At 32.4% G+C, this 25,207-nt stretch overlaps 2 protein-coding genes across 3 annotated transcripts; one reads left to right on the top strand and one right to left on the bottom strand.

The window, feature by feature from the left end:
* The first annotated feature begins 2,034 nt into the window (after nt 1-2,034).
* Nucleotides 2,035-17,381, top strand: LOC124445939 (UDP-glucose:glycoprotein glucosyltransferase 1-like). Of its 2 annotated transcripts, XM_046996723.1 has the most exons (47): nt 2,035-2,070; nt 2,772-2,893; nt 3,387-3,472; nt 3,645-3,763; nt 4,056-4,165; nt 4,882-5,056; nt 5,280-5,452; nt 5,567-5,667; nt 5,812-5,911; nt 6,266-6,326; nt 6,449-6,537; nt 6,629-6,692; nt 6,929-7,015; nt 7,176-7,235; nt 7,527-7,586; nt 7,668-7,753; nt 7,841-7,976; nt 8,658-8,783; nt 8,852-8,935; nt 9,039-9,113; nt 9,230-9,359; nt 10,340-10,438; nt 10,526-10,617; nt 11,175-11,396; nt 11,494-11,634; nt 11,981-12,082; nt 12,182-12,228; nt 12,370-12,465; nt 12,581-12,677; nt 12,810-12,889; nt 13,069-13,258; nt 13,378-13,429; nt 13,621-13,727; nt 13,858-13,943; nt 14,270-14,354; nt 14,436-14,524; nt 14,652-14,744; nt 14,837-14,921; nt 15,077-15,186; nt 15,312-15,384; nt 15,557-15,660; nt 15,880-15,936; nt 16,052-16,124; nt 16,275-16,316; nt 16,425-16,541; nt 16,743-16,881; nt 17,017-17,381. In XM_046996723.1, exons 1-47 carry the CDS (start codon nt 2,041-2,043, stop codon nt 17,040-17,042), a joined length of 4,578 nt encoding a protein of 1,525 aa, XP_046852679.1. In that variant the 5' UTR covers nt 2,035-2,040; the 3' UTR covers nt 17,043-17,381. The 2 variants fall into 2 exon arrangements, with proteins under 2 accessions (XP_046852679.1, XP_046852680.1); XM_046996724.1 differs by lacking the exons at nt 16,052-16,124; nt 16,275-16,316; nt 16,425-16,541; nt 16,743-16,881; nt 17,017-17,381 and having other exon boundaries at nt 15,557-15,673.
* A 337-nt stretch (nt 17,382-17,718) lies between these two features.
* On the bottom strand, nt 17,719-19,778 carry LOC124445940 (arylsulfatase B-like). The gene has a single exon (XM_046996725.1). It carries the CDS (start codon nt 19,427-19,429, stop codon nt 17,921-17,923), a length of 1,509 nt encoding a protein of 502 aa, XP_046852681.1. The 5' UTR covers nt 19,430-19,778; the 3' UTR covers nt 17,719-17,920.
* Between the last annotated feature and the right edge of the window lie 5,429 nt (nt 19,779-25,207).

Raw genomic sequence — 25,207 nt, 5'->3', positions numbered from 1 at the left:
ATTGGTGATCCTACTTCACCTGAAGATGTTCAGCAAGAACGACGTATGAAGTTACTGTCGTTAATTAACAATATAGCCCGGGAAAAAGGGTTAGATGGCCAAAATTATAAATGTAATGGTTGTTCCAGACCAATTGGAATGGGTATGATCAATCAATTCTCGACTTGTTATTTCCATAATAACTCAAATATATTTATTTTCAAATATCTTAGCTTATTAAATCTTATCTTTGTAGAAACTATTATAACAAAGCACATAATCCCTTTTTTTCCATGAAGCCCATGGATGCTTTCGTTCATGATGAAAGAGTCATATTGTATAAGGAGGCTCGCGTTCATCACGAGAGAGTTATGAGAAAGTTACATTGTAAAAGGTAAAAAGTAAAAAACCTGGATGGTTTGCTCGTGATACATGAGAAACAGTAAATGGGAGAGTTAAATCAGAAAGATATAAAGCGATAAAAATGGTATAAAACATGTTTAAGGTTTTCTTTAATTATAAGTGTCAGATAAAGACAGGGTCATAAGAAGTTAATTGAAACATTGCTTGGTTTTTTTTATAAGAGGAAAACAAAAAGACAAAATTCGAAAGCAAAAAAACCCCGTTTTCGGTCCATGCTTCCCGATACCTCCTTAAGCTCAAGGCACTAGAACGCCACATGTTAATGTTTCGGTAGGAGATTTCGGCCCCTCCACGCTATCCTACTTGGGAGATGCCAATAGCAAGCTTCCGCCTATCAGACCCTGAGATCACCTGCGATAGGCTTTGCTCAGGGTACGCAGGGAGAGTGCGGTCGCCACCGAAGTGTGGGCCCCTAAGCCACTGCATACTATATCGCACCCAGCTTCCACTGCTAGTTGACATCTACTATAAACATGCTATGTATAAACATGCTTAGAGTTTGTTTAAATTATAATTCAAAAAGGCAGAAGTTGTTTGAACCTTTGAAGTATCCTTGGACGTTCTAGTTTCTTTTATGAGAAGAATTCTTGTAAAGAAAAAGACAAATTTTGAAAACAAAAAAATCCCGTTTTCGGTCCGTGCCTCCCGATACCCGTGATAGTTGAGCACTAGAGCGTCGCATGTTAACTAAGGGAACCACATAATCCTTGTTTGTTTGCCATGAAGCATATGGATGGTTTACTCGTAATATATGAGAAACAGTAAATGAGAGATGGCTTGTAAGAACGGAAGTTTGGCGATTTTGAACTGAAGGGCGAAAGATTTACTCGTGTCTGAATTTTAAGAATTAACGTCCTAACAACAGTCGGTCAAGAGGACTTTCGACTTTGTACACTTGCCCTCGAAGTATTCTGGTTTCAAAGGACTTGCCTAAGGCATCATGCTATTAACCTTTTCATTTTGAAGAATTGAAAATGATCCAGCAGTGAAAAAGTTAAGATGCAAGATGAAGCAATTTCCACGTGACGAATATAAAATTTGAAAATATTAATATAGGCGTATTGTTTTATTGATGAGGCATATTCAGTCCAATCGTCCCTAATGAATATATTGGTGTGTGAAATACGTCAGTAGACGTCCCTGTGATAACAAAAGATCCTTAGGCAACCATATTATTACTTTACAATGCATACTTCATTTACAGAATGACTGACAAGCATTTATAAGAGTAGTAGCATCAAGCCAACCGTCCCTCAGTATCTTTAGTGTTTGCAGTCCAGCAATAAGGTTATTGAATATTGCTGACAATGCATTTGATTTACAGCAACTCAATTCGTAACATTTCATCATATTTTCAGAAAAATGCTAGAACAAGTCTACTCTACTTTTTAGGGGAAGAAACTTATAATTTATAGTAGGGGGCTTTCGTTTGATGCAGGTTACTACATGCATGCCCACAAATACATTTCAAAAATTGGCATCTTGGTAGCATAACCAATGGGCGTAAAATCTCGCGTGTCTGGCGTAAGATATGGCTTCAATTATTTGCTTGAGGTAGCGTTCCATGTATTTTAGTTCAATGGGTTGCGCTCATTGCGCATCCAGGTATTTACTATACAGGTCAGTGGGTAAACCAAGATGGCTACAAGAACGCTCCATGTTGCAAAGGTAGGGCAGTATTGTATAAAAGAAGTGAGTTTCTTGTCATATATAAGATTTTTAGTTGTAGAATTCATATGGTATTATTTCAAATTATTTGAAGTAATAACAAAACTTTTTGTTGTATTAATGTGAATTGTAATTGTGTGTTGTCCTTTCTTGCAAATTGCAATGACATCCTCCACGCTTTCAGCAATGCGACGTGTTTAGCGAAAATGTTTTACTTGAGTTGTATTTAAGATATGTGTCAAAATTATTTAAACCAAATCTTCCTATTGCTCATATCCTCCCATTTTCATTGATAGTATTATTTGAGGGAATAGTTATCTAGAATACCCATCAAAAAACGTATTTGCTGCCTCCATGCCTGACGGCTGACCCTAGATTACCAAATTTTTAATCATAACTTAGTCTGATTATTGTTGGAAGTTATTGTGGCTGGGCATTCAGACAGTATGTTCGTATGTGTAAGATTAAAATTTTAATATTGTGAAAATTTGTGATAAAATAATGCCAGGTTTTGCAAATATTTATTACTTTCAACCCATGCTACTTTTTTATCTGTTAGTGTTTCAACATGGACTTTTAAAGAACCAAATGAAACAAATTTAAAAAATTTCCTTTTGATTACTGAGTTGATTAGTAAATTTTGTTAGATGATTTATTTTAAAATGTACTGTCTACATATGTTTGTAAACTTTCTTTTTTAGAAATTTTTAACATTGTCAACATTTTTAACTTTATTGAAAACATGTGCAAGTGGAACTTCAAAACCTATTATAGCAACTTTGGATGCAAAGTGGTCATCTTCACCAATAATACTTGAAGCAAGGTTAGCAAATATGTTTATTTCAATATTATTTATGATATGTTTGTAGGAAATATCAATATAAAAAAATAAATTATTTTGTTATACTGATATGCTTTTTCTTTGTTAAATAGTTTCAAACTGCACAAAAATAACAATGACTTTGAAGTTTTCTTATATATCTATTATACATCTTTACCTGTTTTTATGCTTAAAACTGCATTAAATTCTTTATTGTATAGATAAAAAGTTTTTTGTCTGAACTCCAAATTAAATTTGAATCATTGAATCATTAAGTGTAAACTTTTTTATAATCAACGAAAGTCAGGATAATCTAGTTTAAGTCACTAAACTTGGAGGTTTTTTAGAAAATTATGCTAAGATGTGTTCATTATACTAGCCGGTTAATGCAGAAAAATTTCTTTTCAGCATAGTGTGCATAGAAACTTTTTTGCATCATTTGATCTCTTGATTTTCACCATTTGATCTCCTGATTTTCATCGTTTGATTGTTTTAGTGAGTTTTTAGCTAAAGAAGGAAATGACAAATTTTGGGATTTCATAGAATTGACAAAATCTTACCACATGCACAAAACACCATTTGGTATGTATATCTTTACATGTGTCACATTAATCTGTACAATGCAAAAGCAAATGTCAGTCCCTTGGTTATCCACCTCCTACAAACATTTCAAATCAAGCTTGGATTGTGCTCTTCTACCGACGTGATGCATTTTGTTTGAGGTTTTCACTGTCTTACATCTTTTTTTCTGTAGAGCAATATAACTTCGTTATTAAATCAGCTGAGAAGCTTTTATCTCCAACTTTACTTAATTTATTAAAGTTTTCTTTATCAATCAGAAATTATTCTCCGACAATTGAATTATTTAACCAGGTAATTATTATCTCACAATTTCTATAAAATGTCCTTTCAAAAGTTCAACTTTTCTTTTTATTAATTTTGTTGTTTTATTGTTTTTTGTTATGTTTGCGTTTATACTTATAGTCTAAATCAAGTAGAATCTTCGTCAGAAGGTTTATATTCAGGACTGCCTAATGACCTTCTGCGAATGCTATTTTTGTTAATTGTTGTAACAACGCATGTCTGTTTTTTCGATGTGATAAGCCAATGCCATTATAGTGTGCCATTCAAAATGATGTTTTATCAATTCAGTATCTCTATTTAGGTTGCAAAACAGTTAGCAGTGCCACAATGTGCAAATTTTATTGAAGTTAAATCTCGGTTAACTTGTAATGTTGACGAAGCTATAAAGTGGATTAATGAAGGAAAAGACAGGTAGAATTTTATGTTATCAGGTCTTTCAAGATGTTGTATAGAAGAAATAAATCACCTAAATTAGACAAACCGTTTTGTCTTTATCAATAAAGCGAGGTAAATTCACGATGATTATCCTGCTCATTAATCTTTAAAAAATTGCTCGTGATTTTGCTGTATGGTGTTGTTACAGGGAGGCCTATCTTCCACGATGTCAACATTGTGAACTTATCGAAAGATCTCCCTTCAATTCTGAATTATTTATTTATTATTAGTGTAATTGACATGTGTTTCCTTTGTTGTTGAATATTTTATATGTGAATGTTTTGATGTTTTTGATGTGAATGGACTTACCTTAAAGCTAAAATTCATGACTTTGATGACAATTTCATAAAGTCGAAATAAATCATAATCCGAAAATTGCATCTCGTAAATTCGATTATCTTATACTTGACGATAAAACCTCTCGCCGTTAATCAACTTGTGTTAAGGTTGAAGAAAATTGTTTTATATCGCTTCATCATAATTCATGATCAAATTTTTTTCATGACAAATTTTTTTCATGACAATTTTTTCTGAAACTTCGTTATGACTTTAATCGCAGCGCGTTTTTTAGAAATTTTTTTTGGGCGAAACATGAACTTGGTAACTTGTCACAACTTAAAAACTGTAGTTTGTCTACGATGAATCTAAAATTTTACATTTATTTACAAAACCATATTTCATTTAATATTTAGCTCTGAATTCTTCACATACAAGTTTGATCACATATATCCATCCAGTAACGTTAATGAGGTCACTGTCATTCTCTATGGAGAACTTGGTACGACTATGTTTGAAGTGCTTCATGAAAAACTTCGACAGCTTGCTATTAATGGAAAGATAAGATACCTATTACGTCATTATGTTCAGGTCAGTGACGTACGTTAGAGGTTTTTAGTCATTAAAGAATTTAAGATTTTTTTAGTGTCACCCAAATACTTTCAACCAAATTATTTGTCTTGTCAAAATTTTATTGTGGGTGTTATGTATAAACATTAAAATATTGAGAGGTTTTTGCTCGTGTTTTCAACTCCTTTTAGTCTCTTCATGTAAGTTGTCCATCCTTTCTCAGGGATTATTGTCTTAATTTCAGGCTTTGTCAAAAGATAAAGTTCGTCTATCGGGTTATGGAGTTGAACTTGCTGTGAAAAATACAGAATATAAAGCAGTGGATGATAGTAAGATAAAAGGGGCTACAGACGATGTCGTCACGTCAGATGGTGCTGAAGAAGAAGATATTGATGGATTTTTGTTCAACAAGCTGAGGTAAATTGTTTAGCAGTAACTCTAGAGAAAATGGTTATTGATTATTGGTAGTAATCGGTGTTACAAAATTTTCAAAAATGACCATCAGTAACCGGGCTTATTTTTAATATGTAGAGATTTGCATCCAGATTTGAAAGATGAATTGGAACAATTCAAGTCTCATTTAAAAGAAAATGCAAAAGTTATGGCTCCTTTAAAGGTTTGGCAGTTGCAAGGTAGCTATATGATTTCTTCTAATAACTTTTTGTTAATATAAGTTTATGCATATAATTTTAGTTTTTTTGTGATAATTTGCCACTGATTTAGTTACGTTAAATTGCTACTTCTGTGATTTTTATGTTGTGTATTTACTTGTGTAGATCTAAGTTTCCAAGCTGCTCAACGAGTAATGTCGACTGAAGGGCATGCTGCTCTTGATGTTCTTTTGGATCTCAGTCAAAATTTACCTTCTAAAGCTAGGTGTGAAAATTCTACCTTATCTGTTTATAATGTAGTTAATTGTATTGAACTTGTGTTAGTTTGATACACTCAATGCATGACGTGAAAAAGAGATTCGCAAAAAATTGCATTTATACACCATGCACATTAAATGCCAATGAATGTCAAACATTGATATCCGTCAATTACTCTATAGTCAAATTACATGTTATTCTTTATTCTGATGTTAATTTGATTGGCTTATTTTTGAAAGTTGTTACGTAATAATGATAGTTCAAAATACCTTTTTGTGGACAGAGAATTATCTTAGTAAAAATCGTTTCTCGGTTAAATTCATCTCAAACTATGTTACATTTGACCTTCTATATCTTAAAGATCGTTGGTTAAAACGAAAGTTAATGAGGAGATGAGGAAGGAAGTTTTAAGAAACCAACAGGTAAACAAAATAATTGTTGCTATTTAGCAATATGTAATAAAAATAATACACCATTTGTAGTTATTTTCTATGTCATTCATTTGTTAACCTATTGACATAAAGAAAAACATTGGTATATTTAGGCTTTTGAAAAACTTGAAATCGGTCCAGGTTCAACCGAACTCTTCATCAACGGCCTGCACATGTCTGTTGAAGATCTTAATGCATTTGAGTATGTGTTTGTAAGATTTCATAACACATTACTTGACGCTTATTTACCGACGATAATTTTAATTGACAAGTTCGTCTTTTTTTGTGTAAAGATTGCTGGGACTTTTAAGAGAAGAAGGAAAAGTTTTTGATCTGCTTTCAAGTATTGGCATTAAGGTTAGAAACACTTGACTGACTGAAGCATTTCAATTCATTTTCTAGAGTTTTTTGCGGGCCTTATACCTTATTCCCTTCAAAGATATTTTACATTCCTATTTCCAAAAATTATTTCCATAACTTGCACTTTTCTTCTTTTCATACAGAGATCTTTTTTCATTAAAAGATTCCACCAATGAAGATATACTTATAGTTTTCTTAGCAAGCATACGTAATGATAGTGTTAATTTATTTAGGGCGCGGATCTCTTTGATTTAGTAGCAACATCAGTTGAAGCTGAACAAGAAACGCTCGCTGTTGATATGCGACATCATTCTGTTGTTGTAAGCCTTGTTGTGAAATTGTTAAAATCTCAGTATTTATTGCAATCTGTTGATAACTAAAATACTGACATGGTGTGAACATGGCATAGTGCCTCGTTTTCATTCAGCGTTGTCATTTTATGTTGCCATACAAGAAATTAGTTTATTTTGGTTGTTTTAGTTTGTTAATGATCTTGAACGCGATGCTATTTATCGTGATTGGCCTTCATCCATCACCGAGGTTTGAAATGGTTAAATACACTTACTGACTAACAAACTGCACAATAATGAAGTAATCTTTAAAGAAAACTGCTCATTCAATATAAAGCTTCGCTTAGATCGTTCTTTACTACAAAGAATGCATTGGATATAATGTTTGCGTTTTAAAAACATTGCAATGTTTGTCGATGTGGAGTATTTTTGTGGTTTGACGGCCTGTATGCAGGCTTCATTACTATGTTGTAATCCTTATTCATGTAAATTATCCTTCAAACCAATATTTTAAGACAGTATTTTGACATTTATCTTTAAGTTACTACGCCCTACTTTTATGGGAATGTTAAGATATATCGCGAAGAATATCTACAATCTGGTAAATATAATGAAAATGAATTTTATCATATCCTAGACCGTAGTTGGTGTCTTGTATGTAAATAAGTGTAATATAAATTAGATCGTTTGTGTGGATCCAGTAGCTGAATCAACGTCTGAACTTATCAACATGATTGATGAAATGTATCAAAATCAAATGCCCATCAGGTAGGACTATTTTGTTTCGTAATTGACAAACATTGACTGCATGAAGCCTGATATGTCGTCTGCTCTTTTTTTTAACTACATTTGTAGGTTTGGTATTCTCTTTGTAACTGAAGCAGATGACAATATTGACGGTACACTTAACGCTGCTGTGGGAATCGCTCGAGCATTTTATTTCATCAACAATGACGAAAGTTCAGCAGCGGCTTTTGCTTTTTTGACTAAGGTATTGATTGTTACTCCATGCCCTTTTAACGTGCGACATATCATTTGGAGTGAATTTAAGCCGTGGGCAGTTTAACAAAAAATTTGATTGGTTTTTATTGCGATAACTCATCAAGTAAGAAGAAGGAACGCTTCATTTTCATTTGATATGCCATAACTTTCTTAAATCATGGGCAATTAATTTTGAATAATCTTATAACTTAACAATATTGAACGCTAAAATACAACTTGAATTTTAAAGTTTGTGAAAATGAAAAGTATCCAAGATGCGCCCATTTAGTAGATGGAAATTTATTGTATAAACATCGAAACAGACAATAAAACAACTTTTTTCAGAAAACAACTGAAAAAAAACGCCATAGCTTCGGAATGAATGCAATTACGGCATCAAATTTCTATTGAAGTGGGCTTGTGCTCACTTGCTAACATTCTATCTTAGTTTGGACGCTGTTAAAATTCTATGTTTGGGTTGCGGGTGCTGCTATCTTTGGTTGAGGGTTGTGTAATTGAAGAAATTTCTTATTTCTGGAAAATGCTTGCATTTTCTAGTTTACGTCAAATTCATTTTGATCGTAAATTCAAATTCGATTGTATTTATTGAAGTTTTTCCAAAAGCACTGTCAGTTTTTTGATAAATCAGACTTCTCTAAGTAGTAATATCAATTATCATATTTTTCAATAGCTCTACGTGGTTGGTGAAGGCGTACCTACAGCAACGCAAGTCTATGACCAGTTTAAAAATCTCTATAGTAAAGATGAAGCTGATGAAATTCTTGGAGTTGATACTGATCACGATGATGCAAGGAAGGTTTGTTGATAAAGGTGTAACACAGGAATATAAATGATTTTTGAGAGTTTTCATTTCCTACAAAACAGGCTGCAAAGTATTTCTTTGACCGTAGTGGATTGAGAAACTTGCCTCAGGCTCTTATGAATGGAGTACCTTTAAATATGGATGAGGTACAAATCTTTATCGATTGGTGTTTCAATATTTGCCATCATCTTTCTTGGTTTTTTTTTCGAAATGATTTTAAAAATCTAAAGTTATTTAAATTTTAATTAGATCAGCTTGTTTGAAGAAATGATCGGTCGTGAACTAATGGCACAGACAGGACCTTTACAGCAAGCTGTATATATGGTATTTGAAAATTATTTTCATTTGGTGGGAGGGATGAGAATATTTAGTAAGACTAGTTTACATAAATGATAATAGTTGCTCAACAGATTTGATTTTCACTTGTTTCACTATTGTAGAACCAACTACGAGACGATATGGATGTTTACAAATATATGATGGAAAAACCAAACGTAGTAAAACGGTTAAATACCATCATTCAGGACTCTAAAAACGCACATATTGATTTGGTCGGAAAATCTTGGACAGGTATTTTATGTTATTGATGTAGATATGTGTCAATGAGCTAGATATATCCTTTTGAAAATAATTCTTTTACTCGTACAATTAAATTGATTGAAAATGAAATACATTGGAGCCATGTCGTGCCTTGAAAAGTGCCCCTACCGTGGAAAAACTTCTTTAAGAACGAAGAAAGTGACTACAGTTAAAAGTGAAACAGTCATCTTTTTTGAACAATGTAGTATAAGCTTTTCTGGCTCTTGAAAACATTTTATATCATATGTCTTATTTGGTTGAAATGTTTACCATAGCGCATAGCCTCTGCGTTCAAAGATTAAACATGACTATAGTAAATAAACTGCCCCTACCAACTTGTTGAATATACGTTGATTTATCAAAAAATGGTTTCCAGTCGTTAAAATTTCTCATATTTCTCAAGGAAGTTTTTGTGCTAAGCTTGTTTTGAATACAGGATTTGAGAACATGAGTACAGTCACGTGTTATGCTTTTGAAGCGAAAGTTTTCTTTGATCGAGAAGCAACCCCAGAGTACATTTTCTTTTTACCTCGATTATTTAAATGTTTGATTTATATGGAAAAAATATATTGAGCTATGGTCATCCATCTAGTTAATTCTGTGTTCATTTAATAAATTGTTGGACTACCAACGCGTGCGTACTGTAGCTAAAATATCTTTGGTAATAATAGGACATTGAAAGCGATGTCATTAAAACTATGCATTGTTCATAAGATGACTAATCGTGATTAGTTCTTGCATTGAAGAAATTCCTTACTTATTAAAAAAATACATAAGTATGGATTGACGTGAGAATTGATAATAGAATTATTTAGTTTATATATAATTACATTTGATATCCTGTTCATAATAGAATGTTTTTTTCAACAAAGATTTTTAACCTTACCTATATCAAAGTGTTTCTAAAATTGTCGGAATAACGTGTTTTTTCATGAGATACTATGTATTGTATCTTATTGTCTTTTTTTAAGAAAATCTTCCAACAACGACGCAAGAAATTATGAATATTAGGCATGATCAACTTGTGGATATTGTTTGTCGAACAATGAAATACTTTATAGGGAAAAATGGTATATGTTGACATTTTTTCTATTTTATGGATCTTCTTATGATCATCAATCATAATGGGATTTAAATGATTTTAATATTTTACATAGATATGGAGCTACGGCCCATTACCTATTGGATTGTTACTAATGTTAATACTCTTGAAGGAAGGAAACTTTTAAGTGCAGCATTGAAACAAATGGTGAGTATCTCATTAATGGTTGTACGTAGCTCTCTGTTGGGAACCACTCACCATTAGTAAATAACTCATTGGTGAATAACTCACCATTGGTGAGTATCTCATTGATGGTTGTACGTAGCTCTTTGTTGGGAACCACTCACCATTGGTGAATATCTCATTGATGGTTGTACGTAGCTCTCTGTTGGGAACCACTCACCATTGGTGAATGACTCATTAATTGTGAATAACTCACCATTGGTGAGTATCTCATTGATGGTTGTACGTAGCTCTCTGTTGGGAACCACTCACCATTGGTGAACAACTCATTAATTGTGAATAACTCAATGGTGAATGACTCGCTTTTGGTGAATAACTCACTTTGGTGAATAACTCGCTTTTGGTGAATAAGTCATTAATGGTGAATAACTTACAGTTGGTTAGTAATGTGTATCGTCATTGTTGATTTGATAATATTTACGTTTTGAGCATCAATTTTTCAATATACGTAACAGTGACTTAGAACATGTTGATTGTCTTGAGGATTGGACGACTTTTGATCTGTGACTATTCTTGTTTAGACAAACTCAGAAAACAACAGGGTTGGAGTCATCCACAATTCAGAAGACGACAAAAACACAATTTATTCGTTAGCCGTTGTTATAGAAGCTATAGTACACACAGATTCCTATGTTACTCCAGCAATTACATCAGCTGTGACCTACCTGCTTAATGATGTTACTGATTACAATAAAATTACGTCCAATATTGATGATATTGTTGAATTACTAAAGTCAGTTAAGGTACTGTCCAAATGGTTAATTTTTATGATGACATCATTAATCTTTTATTCTCATGGATGTTTTTTGAATACCAATGCCATGTTTTTCATTTTTCTAGAACTTGAAAATATCAGTACTTAGAGAAAACCTTAAGAATCATGTAGATAGTTACAAGTTGAAGATAACTAGTCATCTGTTGTTTTGTAAGAAAGTTTTACACTTTAAAAAAGGAGATATTGGACTTGTGGCCAATGGCAGGGTAAGTTTTAGCTTTGTTAAACGCTACTTCGTTTTGAAAAATGTATAGTATGACAATTAAGTGACTTTCAAGCCACCTTTTTTCAACAATAAAAATGCATTTTGATGAGGAATATTCTCTCATGAACTTGTAGACGTTAAGCTTTTTCCATTGATGCTTTTTATGGCAAAAATTCTCTTGTGTAATGCGCTAACATTTGCTACTTGAATAATTTCTCAAGTGTGATGAAATTTTTACTCTCTTTACTGTTAGCCAAATTAACGATATTTTTAGTGGAAACCAGACACAAACGACTGAATCTAGTTGTTGTTGTTTTACAATTATGCAATACTCCATGTTGTCATAGGTGTTAGGTCCATTGGAAAAAAAAGACATTTTTATCGCTGATGATTTTGAACTTCTTGAAAACTTTGATATGGATAAATATGGTCGAAAGATTCGTAATAAGGTATTCCCGACTACTATTACTACATTGCGTATTATACATGTAAATGAAATTTCCATCTCATTGAGAATTGATGTTTTTTTTCAATGTTTTGTTCTGCAGGTTGATGCTTTCGAATTTGTTGATCTTGAGGCTGACGATGATACGAGGTAAGACGTTTGGAGGAATGATTTCATTTGATTAGATAAATCTTCTGGTTTTCATGATAAGAAGCAATGTATCTTTGTCTCACTTTCTGTTACATTATTTGTGGTGCAGCTCGTTTTTTATCATGTTTTCATCCTGTTCAGTGAATATCGAAGCAATGTGATCATGAAAATTGCATCAGTACTTGGTTTAAGATCAAAGAAACCTCGACAAAACATTTCATTTGAAGAACAACATAGGTTTGCAATAAATGCTAAAGTTTAATCTTTGTCGTCGTTCTTTTTATTCTGATAAACTTCGCTTCATCATATTTCTTCTCAGAATTGAACGACAAATAAAGTCTTTTAATTTTAGTATGCTGCATTTTGCAAATAATGGTTCGGGAATAAACGTTGTTGCTGTCCTCGACCCACTGTCGAAAGATGCTCAGAAATTAATTCCAATTTTAATGGTATGTGAATATGTACTGCAATTGTTGCTCTTAGAATTTTTTATAACAGCATTTTATTTTTCATCTGTTTGCTTTACGTACTTATGCAGTAACATTTATGTTATACAAAACTGTTATAGTAAATATTTGAAGGTACTGCGTAACATCACAGAAGTAAATTTAAAGATTTACATGAATTGCAGAGAAAAGTTGTCTGAGCTACCTCTCAAAAGGTCATATTTTAATTCCTTTACACAAATTATCAAGTTATATGATTGGTGTTTTTGATTTTTTTGTTGAATAGATTATTGATTGATTATTTTTGTAGGTTTTCTTTAAATAGATTATGGATTGACTTTTATTGATTTAGGTTTTCTTTGAATGGATTATGGATTGATTATTTGTAATTTAGGTTTTATCGCTACGTTTTGACACCAAATTTACAATTTGATGACAATGGAAATTTAGTGTCTGAACCCCGTGCAGAATTCACAGATATACCTGAAACACCTTTGCTAACCATGAATCTTGATATACCACAAGCATGGATGGTTGAAGCCGTTAAATCTCCTTATGATTTAGATAATATCTACTTAAAAGAGGCGAGGAGCTTTTTTGAATGTTTTTGTACTCCGCATATTTATATATATTGTTATAATTTTCGTTGCTGAATTTTGTTGGCGCACTTTTTCATCTACTCATTTTTCACTTTCCTCCGCAGGTGGAGAAAATGGTTGTAGGAAATTTTGAATTAGAATACATATTAATTGAAGGTAAAACCGTGATTATTACATCATCGAACGTCTTTCTACAATATTGATAAACTCTTAAAAGTAATGAATTCAAAGTTAGAGATAAACATTTGGTCTCTTTCTATCTTTGAAAAACATTGTTATTTTGTCTCTCTCTATCTTTGATAAACTTCATAAATCGCGATATTTTCATTTATTATCTAAACTCACAGGTCATTGTTCCGATGCAAATACTGGACAACCTCCTCGTGGCTTGCAGTTTACTTTGGGGACTAAATCAAATCTGGAGCAGTTTGACACAATTGTTATGGCAAATTTGGTATTGCGCACAATTATTTTCTTTCTTATTTTATCCTGTTGACATCCATATTAAACAGCGTTCAATGTTGTTTTTGTTCACTGGTCTTTTTTGGTACCAATGGAGTTCTTCCTCGTGTGAATTTTTCTAGGGATATTTTCAACTGAAAGCTTCACCAGGATCGTGGATGTTACAACTTCGAGAAGGACGTTCTAGTGATATTTTTGAAATTGAGAGGTATTTTAACCATTGAGATTCCCATTGCATAGTTTATTTACTCATTTTGAGATGTTTGGGTTTTGTTGTGATGTAGATTCTTGTATGTTTATACAGAGATAAAGTTTTCCTTTTTGTGTTATTCAAGGTCTTTTCTGTGTATTTGCTTCTCATTTATTTATTCAAAACAGATATAAATTTTGTTTATGTTATAAATTTTTACCATGATTCTTTTGAATATGTAAATGCGTGTTGTTTGGATTTTTTTTAAATCTTTTGAAAGACACGGGTCTTAAACTCTAGACTTTTTTAAAAAATCGTCTTAAGTTATAATTCTTTGGTTACAGTCTGACAGGATCATCCACTGTGAAATATGGAAAAAAGGATGTTGTTATTGTTGATAACTTTCTGGGAGAATTTCTCAAAGCTAAGGTTGCGATGATCAATGATGTCGATTGAGGGTTTTTTTATTTTGCTCTCTGTAAAAATTATTTTTGTGTCTTATTAATGAAGGTGAAGCGAAAACCTGGGAGAGAAAACGATGATCTTCTTGCTGAGGACGAGAAGAAAGAAGAAAGTGGGATATGGGACTCTTTATCTAGGTAACAAAATTATGATCTTGCTTCGATTAAATAATTTTGGATATAAAGATTTTTTTACTGCTGAATGTGCTCATGAGTTATAATGGAGATTACATCAGTAATACATAATATTATTTTAACATTACAGCATCGTAGGTGGTGGTAAACCTAGCAGTTCACACAATGACACCATCAATATATTCTCGGTTGCATCAGGACATTTGTACGAAAGATTCTTAAGGTGTTTTTATTTATTCATTGTATTATTGACTGATTTATATGATCCTGTTCTGCCATGGCGGTGAATATTTTCATTCCACCGAAATTGTATAGAATAATGATGTTAACTGTCATGAAAAATACACATAATCCAGTGAAGTTTTGGTTTTTAAAAAATTATCTCTCACCAACATTTCAGGTATGTTAACAGCAGTTTTCTTTTGCATGTCGCTAGAGAAATGACGATTTGCCTTTTCTTTTAAATAAGTGTATTTCACCATACTGCTATAGAAGCATATGTCAGAAATCGTAAATTTGTTTACTTATATGTCAATAAAAAATATCTGTTTTCAGGCTTTTGTACCATTTATGTCAAAGGAGTATAAATTTGAGTATGAATTCGTACAATATAAGTGGCCAGCATGGCTCCACCATCAAACTGAGAAACAAAGAATTATTTGGGGGTAAATTATTTTGCCTTTAAAAATTGGTTGTAAGGCTCTTCTGTATTTTGAAACACTTAAAGTAAGGATAACGATTATTCTATCACTGTTTTTAATATTTTCCCTTGTTTTTTTTTTTTCTTTAGCTACAAAATCTTGTTCCTTGACGTTCTTTTCCCTCTTAGTCTAAAGAAGATCATTTTCGTGGACGCAGATTTGGTGAGTGTAGTCGAAGTTAACGTATCGAGTCGAACAAAATACTGTAATGTAGCTACATATACTACTATTGGTCTTTTTATCCATTTATGTACTCATATGTACATTTGCGTTTAATTGATGAACACTTAAACATATTTGTATGATATAGTAATGGTTAAAGCTGCGTTCTTAGATTGTCCGAGCTGATCTCAAAGAACTGATGGAGATGGAATTAGAACGTGCTGCTTATGCCTACACGCCATTTTGTGACAGTAGAACTGAAATGGATGGATTTAGGTAGAAGATTTAGGTTAACGAAGTATTATGTCTTTATTCATATTTTTTTAAATATATTAATTGATATCATTTTACTTGCTGATTCAAAACATGTTTATGAAATATGTATTAAACGCTTACGACGGGGTTAAGATTAAGTTTATGGTAAGAATTAGGATTAGAATTAAGGTTAGAGTTGTTTTTATGTTTAGGGTTGATCATCTGCGTTTGATTTTATAGATTTTGGAAACATGGTTACTGGAGAAACCATTTGGGACGAAGACCTTACCACATTAGGTAAATAGACCAAATCTAAAAACGGTATCAAAAAAAAAAGACAAAAAAAATGTCAGCGTTATTAATAATCTTACGCATGCAGTAAAGTCTCACTTGCCTGTATGATTTGTTTCAGTGCTCTTTACGTGATTGATCTGAAGCGTTTTAGAAAACTGGCGGCTGGTGATCGTCTACGTGGTCAATATCAGGTTAGAACAACTAATAAAATACAAAGTATTGGTAGATTTGTGATTTTTTTAAATTTTTTGACCAGAAAAATTCCACTTTTTGTTTTATAAGTATGACGGTATCTTCAAATCTTAAATGTGTTTTATCTATTTTTAATTGTTGTTATGCAGGGATTGAGTCAAGATCCAAACAGTTTGTCTAATCTCGATCAGGTTAACATAAAGTTTCATTGGACGTGTTTATTTCATCACATTCCTTATGAATTTTACCAAATTTTTTAGCCTTCACCTTTAATATTCCTAAATCAATTATACTTTTAGGATCTTCCTAACAACATGATCCATCAAGTTCCAATGAAATCCCTACCTCAAGAATGGTTATGGTGCGAGACTTGGTGTGATGATGCTTCCAAATCTAGAGCAAAGACAATTGATTTGGTTAGGGTGATCTTGTCCATATTGCAAGCCTGTCGTTAAACCGTTATATTTATTTTTATCTTGCTTAGTTTAATCCATCTCAGTTATTGTGTTGTAGTTGTATCAGAAATTTATTTTGTGATCGATCAAAAAGAATGGCGAAGAGCACCGTTATTGAAGTAATGATCCATTGTCTCTTACTTGATTTATTAATTTTATTAGTGTAATAATCCAATGACAAAAGAGCCAAAATTGGTCAGCGCTGTACGTATTGTTAAAGAATGGCAAGATTACGACAACGAAATTAAACAACTTCAAGAACGAGTTTCTCACCAAATAAATAAATCTGCTGATGAAAATAGTAAGATTTTGCTATGTTTACTTATGATTTGTTACAGTTTGTGAATTTCAATAACTGCTTTGTTGTTTAATAATGCATTTATAATTTCATGGCTAACCTTTTTGTATTGAGCTCTTCTTTTCTTCTTACATGTAGGTTCACCTAAAAGAGAAGAGTTATGATGGCGTAAAATTGTCTCTATATCACTGCCGTTCTGTGTACGTTCAAGTAGAAATTTATTTGCTTTCAGAACTCGTCTACAGCAGTGATTAAATAAAAGAAATGTCATTTTGCGTAGCTACCTTCGTTTGTCGAAGATCGTCTTTATTAGTGCGAGGGGATAGGGGACTTTAACCATTACCACGAGTAAAAGGATTATGTGTACAAACGTTACAGACTTTCGTGGAGGAAACAGTTCTGATTCAAATGGTTGTAAAAAAAACACAAAATTTGTTTTCATAATAAGATATCGATGACTGTTTGAACTAAAATCACCATTATACGAAATTCGCCAGCAATAATTGCGTTTCCTTTATTTTGTATCATTGAACGCTCGTGTATTTTTAGTGACTAATGTCTGCTACCGTTTTCTTTTTATTGATGTCGAGAAATATATAAGCACTGAACGGTCAATTCAAGTGACTTTTTAAAATCTGATATCATTCTTTCTCTCAAAGAAGATAAAACTATTGGGGATGATGAAATTTAGAAATTTGTAACAGAACTCTGAAGTTTAAACCTATTACTGTAGTGGTACTGAAATCACGGACATTATGCCAGAGTTTTGTCATTAATGAAGGTAGTAGTTATTGAGATTGCTTGAAAAAGAATATTTGTCGAGTTAATACAATGCTCTCATTTCGTGAATCAAAAAGTAGTAGATAATATTTTCATTGCTGGAAATGCCATTTTACCTTAGCAGATTTTAATGTTTAAATTAATAATATATTTTTCACGAATCAAGTAGAGATAGATATCTTGTAGAGTTTAAAGTTTGTTTACCGTCATCACAGAACGAAACTGAAAATTGTATAAAAGTTCGTTTGACATCCACTGTATTTTACACCTTTATGTGTTTGGAAACAATCCAAGGTGACCAGACACCATTAAAGAATGCAGGATTTGAAGCAAGATCAGGTTTAGGGTATTTCACAGGTACTGCAGTATTATTGTATTCTTGAAGTTTGGCCAATAACTCCTTAACTTTTTCTGGAAACTTTGAAGATAGTTCATGTCGTTCTTCTGGATCTTCTGCTATGTTGAACAAAAACAACTTATTCCTGCCGCGGAAATCTCTCTCTTTGCTGAAGTTAAAGCTTGCATTTGGCGGAGGAATCCATCGTGGATCTCCTGGGCAACCTGTAAGTAGTTTCCAGTCTCCTACACGTAACGCTGCCTGTGGACACCATTTATAACTGGTGTAACTAGACCATGGAGTCTTAACTGGATCAATATTATGCAAGATTTCATTCCTTGGGGAAGGCTCACCTGTGTTGATGGTTTCCCAAACATCAAAACCATCCAAAGGTTTGGTGCCATTTAAATCACCTCCAGCTAACTTTACCAATGTTGGAAACCAATCAGAAACATGAATCATTTCATATGAGACTCTTTTTGGTTTTGCTAACAAAGGACTATTGACAAATCCCACTCCACGTATACCTCCTTCCCATAATGATCCCTTCCAACCCCTTAATGGCCAATTATTTCCTCCTTGATACACTTGACCACCATTATCAGTGCTAAATATCAAGATAGTGTTGTTCCAAATTCCTTTTTCTTTGAGTGTTTGTGTTATATTGCCTATGGCTTCATCCATAGCTGACACCATTCCAGCATAAATACGTCTGTTGGTGTCTTTAATCCCTTCATATGGTTTGATATATTGTTCTGGAACTTGCAAAGGATAATGAACAGCTTGAAATGCCAAGTATAAGAACATAGGAGAACTAGTATCATGATTCCTGATGATCTTTTGAGTTTCTTTTGTAAATATAAATGTGGAATATTCACCTTTTTCTTTTGTACTTACTGATTCATTTCTACGCAAATCATAACCTTTCCAAAAATTAAATGGTATTTTGGGATATCCAAAACTTGCCGAATGTGTATAATAATCTTCAGCTCCATTAAGATATCCAAAAAATGTATCGAAACCTCTGTATGTTGGCATACATTCTTTTTTATAAAAACCATTATGCCATTTGCCGACTATATGAGTCTTGTAGCCACTTTGTTTTAATTTCTCTGCGACAATTGTTTCATCAAGAGGAATAGAGTTCGGTTGCGCAGGATAAATTACACCGTGTTGTAAACCAGTATGAATTTGATATCTTCCCGTCAACATTGTTGATCTTGTTGGCGTACAAATTGGTTGAACATAATATTTCTCAAGAATGACACCTTCTTTTGCAAGTTTATCAAGTACTGGTGTCTTAATCTCGGAACCATGATAACCAACATCGTTAAAACCATAATCATCAGCAAATATAAACAAAATATTTGGCTGTTTACCTCCTCTTGCCAAAGGCAATACATGTAATAATAGAAACAATTCAAGCACAAGCATTTCCTTTTATCGTTTTGTAATCCAAGATATTACGATATCTTTTTCTTTTTAGTTTTGCTTATGAAATGTGATACTCGTGTTTGTAGTTGCTTGTTGAATTATGCGTACGTGGTTGGCTTGTGCTGGGTAGGTTTGAATGGAGTATTTGCCATTGAGTTCTATAACGTATTATAGAACTCAATGGTATTTGCCGGTTGCCAGTCTCCCTTTTCTTTTTCCTTTTATCGTTTTGTAATCCAAGATATTACGATATCTTTTTCTTTTTAGTTTTGCTTATGAAATGTGATACTCGTGTTTGTAGTTGCTTGTTGAATTATGCGTACGTGGTTAGCTTCATTGAGTTCTATAATAACTGGAGCGGCTATCTTTACTGGGGCGAGGTCGCCAAAAAAATGGCGGCCAACGGACGTATTTCCGCTGAAATGATCGCTTTGCAGAAAAATAATATTCTCGACCTCCCCCTGGTGTCTATAGTAAATTATAAAGAATTTTTCAAAAACAAACACGATATCACAGAATATGGATATCGTTAGTTCCATATTCTGTGACGATATCTTTTTTGGCATTTCTTTTATAATGCCAACACTTCAATCGTTCAATTGTTGGATGTCGTAGTTTCCACAAAAAGGAACATATCGCTTCTCACAGGTGAGGTAGTTGTTTGTTTTGTTAGTCCGTCAACGATTGAAAAGCAATTATACATGCACTTGAAAAGCCATAAAATACATAATTTTTGATCATAATTTATCATCATTCCATAGATCGTAATTTTAAGACTGACTTGAACGCCAAATATACTGATGTTTTCCTGTTTTGTCTATAAAATTCTGCATACTTTTCTGTCATTTGTTAATGCATGAAATCGTGAAATTTACCTATCTATTTGCAAAATAGTTTCCTAGAGCAAAAAGACCCTGCACACATTTTGCTCTGTGAAAAGTATCAAGAAGAAATGATCAGCCCCAACAGTACCCATGATTTGGAGCAGAGCTTGTTATGTTCTATTTGCTGACAACATGCAGGGAAGAGAAGTAAAGATGACTGGAAGATGTTATTGACCAGGCAGAGTATTAAAAAAATGATAATGCTGTAAAGATAATTGATTTATTGTCTGCCTTATACAGAGTTATTTAATTTGATCATGGTCAAATTCTATGGATGGAGACAATGGATTCACTAATGATGCCTTGAATGCTTTGAAGTAAAAGTTCATGAACCAAAAAAAGATGGCAAGAAGGTTGTTTGTTTTTGATGCTTAATTAAATGTCAATTCACAACATATAAAATGGAAAGGCCATAAAGTTTGTGTCTATGTAAACATTTGTACTGAGATTGATGATGACTTGATGCAGATGTGAAGCATTAAACTGAATAAGCCATTGGGTTTTATATAACATAATGTTTAAATCATGTCATATCTTTATCAAAATATTTTAGTTGAGTGTTGTTTAAATGTTACTAATATCTAATGCACTATACTAAAGCATTAAAGATTCAGTGATGAAACCTTTAAAATTACTGTACTGTATATTTCTTATATATTTCTTATATTTCTTTAAGAAACAGTTTGAGCTTATTTACCTATTAGAGTACAGAATGGGGATTTATCATATGCATCATTGCTGCTTTTTTAAATAAATGTTTTTCACTTTTCAAAGCTTTTCTACAAATATTTTGCTTCTTATTTCTTTTCATGAGATTGATGATATAGAGGTAATATAATCCAATAACTTTATAATTTCTAGAAAGCTTTTAAGCTTTTAGCATAAAAGTACACTATAGGTATTTAATTCATTTGGTTTTATTGCCTTGTTATGACACATCCATATGCATTTCATCATTCATGTATGAAGAAAACACCAAATGTGGATACTCAGAGAACAAAATGCACTACCAACTGCTTATGAAATTTATTATTGAAGTGAAAACTGTGTTAATAATTCAAATTGTGCACTTATATTGAAAATATAGGAAAAACAAAACAAAGTGAAAAGAAGGGTAGAAGTATTAAAACTAAAAATGAATTATAAACACCATTGGAAGCATAAGTGTTTTGATGATTATTTGCATTTTGCCCAATTTATATATCAATACAACAAAATCAAAATGTGCTACAACTTTACAAGTATTTGATGCAGTTGCACTTCAGAACATCACAAAAGGTTACTTAAAGTAATTTCTATACAATATTGTTTGTTTTCATTTACCAAACCTATGCAGACTTGAGTCTTTTTGAAATTTCATGTGAAACTCAATTACAGAAAATCCGTAAATATCCAGAGATTTTATATGTACTTTTTTAAAGAAACAAGTAAAAATCCTACAATTGTGGCGAAAAAGCCATTGCCCATTGCATGAAAAGAAGAAAATAGCAATGATAACAAATAAGCTAACTTCTCTCGTGAACCGTGGAGATGAACTATGATATACTTTTGTATAGACTAAAGAGTTTAATCGATCAAACAAGTTTGACGCTGGTAAGAAAACGACGCATATCTGCATTCATAGATGTGTAGCCGACATATAGCTCTTTCGTCGATAGTTATAAATACATCCTCGTAGGAGCCGATAACTGGAAAGCTAGTTGACTCGCTGTTACGAATTGTAGGTTTTAACGTGATTTTCATCAAAAATTGCTTGCAAATCCCAAATACACATACATTTTCCTCACTTTTCCTCAGGAGGGAGTGGGAAATTGTGAAATTTTCGGAAAAGCGGTCAATTTCGGTAAATCTCAGCGGCAACGGACGAAATCCGCCATTTTTGGCGTCATCAGATATCTAATGCCGCGGAGATAGCCGCCCAGTTATTATAGAACTCAATACAATGGTGCGGGTAGGTTTGAATCATTGAGCTCTATAAGACCTTGGAGGGGCGCCCTGGTCAAAAACATGGCGGTAATGGGATTTTGGTTGTCAAAACTTCCACTTTGAGAAAAATTTTTAACATTCGCCCTCCCGAATCCGGAATCCTTACTACTGCTTATATCATGACAACCAGCGAAATAAACACGATACCGTAAGCATAAATATTGAAAATAATTTCAGATTTTGTGAAATAGACACATTTAAATGAGGTAAATCTACTGTAAAATAGTATATGTCAAATAATGCTTTAGCTATGTTAGAAATAAATATCAAACGGCATTCTTTACACTGTCAATGTGTCGTTGCTTTAATGCATAATCCCATGCGCAATACTTGTGTTTTTGACTTTTTAACAGCTTCAGCAACTGTCTTTCTTGAATAGATGGGTAAATATTAGTTAAATGTTCAAAAGGTTAGAAAAGTTAGCTTATTCTACGACTTAAGTCGACTGGAAATATATTATGTAGTATGTATTTTTTTGAAAGTTTTTGGTAGATTGATTCGTGTCTTATAATATTATGATATTCTGATAAATTATCTTATGAAGAAAATATCTGAACTAGAGAAAGAAAGAATTCAAAATTCCTAAATCATAATTATTGCAGCTGTTTTGAGCCACATTAGTAACTGGATTGTCATTGACAACCATGATCTACTATTGAACAGAATCAACATTAATTTCCCCTTATTGAAAATACTTTTTTTTAAATTAAAGTGCATTGGTTTCTCTGACATAACACTTTTCTTATTGCTAAATGCAAACCTGTTTAAATAATTATAATGTAGGTGAAGATATTTAGCATGTTGTATAATTATTATACAGACATTATTTATAATATTATGGCCTTGTGTAATGTATGTCAAGAACTTTAACTCTAAAAATGCTAACTCTGCACACTTTTTGTGTTCCAAAATTACAGTTACCTATAATTTTTTTTCAAACAACTCTGACAAACTTTGAATTTTACATTATGCCCGAATTTTGTTTTGTCTTTTGGTAAAAATATCAGTAAATGACTTAAAATCGTTTGTCTAAAATAGTATTTTGGTACAAAATAACTATACATGATTGGAAGTTCATGTTGAAGCGTCGATGTTTCTTTGATTGTTACTTTATTCTTTTAAATGATATCGTAATTCTCAAAGACATAAAAGTCTTTGTCATCAATTTTCTTCATTACATTCAACTTCATTGCAAATCAATGCATCTTATGTGAATTTTGATCACCTTGAAAAACATATGGATTTTGTCAGATGATGCAGCATAAGTATTTAATGTTTCATGCATGTTACTATATTGCTTGAATATTTCATAGGAGAAAGAAATTTCATTATTAACAAAGTAGTTTTATCTAGATTCTTGATGTGTTTTAACCTGTTTACATTGTAACAAATTCATTTACAGAAACACCAGATGGCATTCAAATGCATAAAGCAAATTCATTACCATCATCATGATTGTCCATAATCTGTCAAATTCCAGGCTAGCTGTTTAATACAGGTATTTTTTAATGACATGTACCAAAGAGCTCATAATTAATCTTGCACTGCATTTGATTTCAATACAGCTCTGTCCTTAATATTTCATATTTTCAGAAAATATCATGAAAAAATCCTCCATTTCAATCTTGAAACAAGGAGTTTTAAGCATATCTCGATAAGACCGGTTGCTTGTTCGTTCAGCAAGCGATCAAAGTAAATAACAAATAAGACTGGATATATATAACTCAAATTATGTTAGAAGTAAACATTCACAAATATAATATCACACTTCAAGTATTGACTTAAAACAAAACACTGAAACTTTAAATGGTAACACTTGACGTTACCGGTAACATGAATGTTTTCTGGTTACTTCAGCATCTCTCAAACAAGTTTGCAACATGTTTTAAAGATAAAATTTAAAAGTTTTTGTGTTGGTACTGATATTTTTATAATCGTTATTGTGGTTGTCAATCTGGGCGAAATTTCATTTTATGAGCCCGCGTCTTGCCGATTTTGACAACAAAATCGCCATAGATGACCGCGCGCTGTAATTTTATACTAATTTTGTTGACGTTTCCTCCAGGTCTTAGAGAACCATTGAGCTCTATAATAACTGAGGAAACGTCAACGAAATTACTATAAATTATTAGCGCAGCGGCCGCGGTCAAAAACATGGCGGATTTTGGTTGTCAAAGTCAGCGGAAAGACGCGGGCTCATAAAATGAAATTTTTCGCCCATCCGATTTGAAACCACAATTGCGATTATATAAAATTTCAATGCGAAGCACAAAACTTTTAGAAATTTTATTTTTAAAACATGCTGCAAACTTGTTTGGTGTACGGATGCTGAAGTAATGCCAGAAAAGGAAACACATGACACCGGTGAGCAACGTAAGATTGTTTACCATTTAAAGTGTTCAGTGTTTTGTTTTAAGTCAATACTTGAAGTGTGATGGTATATATTTTGTGAATGTTTTACTAAGTTATAATTTAAGTTATGTATATCCAGTCTTATTTGTTCTTTACTTAATCGCTTGCTAGACGAGGCAAAAGCAACCAATATATTTGAGAATATCTTGCAACTTTTACCTCCAAGAAATAGAGGATTTTTTCATATTTTCTGAAAACATGAAGCAAATATTAAGAACAGAGCTGTATTGAAATCAAATGCAGCAGGATTAATGAGCTCTTTGGTACATGTTGTACAATAAAAATACCTGTATTAAACAGCTATCCTGGACAATTTGGATATTATGGACAATCATTTTGTTGGTGTGTAAAGGTTTGCTTATGCTAAAGTTTTATAAATGCCATCTGGTGTTTCTGTAAATGAATTGTTTGTTACACAGTGTAGTAAAACAGGTTAGTACATCAAAATCAAGATAAAAACTACTTTGTTCAATAATGTGCCAAATTTTGCTCCTAC

Source organism: Xenia sp. Carnegie-2017, unplaced genomic scaffold (genome assembly GCF_021976095.1).
Source record: "Xenia sp. Carnegie-2017 unplaced genomic scaffold, XeniaSp_v1 HiC_scaffold_22, whole genome shotgun sequence".
Classification (NCBI taxonomy): Eukaryota; Metazoa; Cnidaria; class Anthozoa; order Malacalcyonacea; family Xeniidae; genus Xenia; species Xenia sp. Carnegie-2017.
This window is presented reverse-complemented; position numbering and strand designations above follow the sequence as displayed.

Bases quoted from the DNA above. Each gene is read 5' to 3' on its own strand.
- LOC124445940 (XM_046996725.1), bottom strand. From the start codon at position 19,429: ATGCTTGTGCTTGAATTGTTTCTATTATTACATGTATTGCCTTTGGCA.
- LOC124445939 (XM_046996723.1), top strand. From the start codon at position 2,041: ATGGCTACAAGAACGCTCCATGTTGCAAAG. The intron at 11,397-11,493 runs GTACTGTCCAAA...TCATTTTTCTAG, and splicing joins AATTACTAAAGTCAGTTAAG to AACTTGAAAATATCAGTACT. The intron at 12,890-13,068 runs GTCATATTTTAA...TTTGTAATTTAG, and splicing joins TCTGAGCTACCTCTCAAAAG to GTTTTATCGCTACGTTTTGA.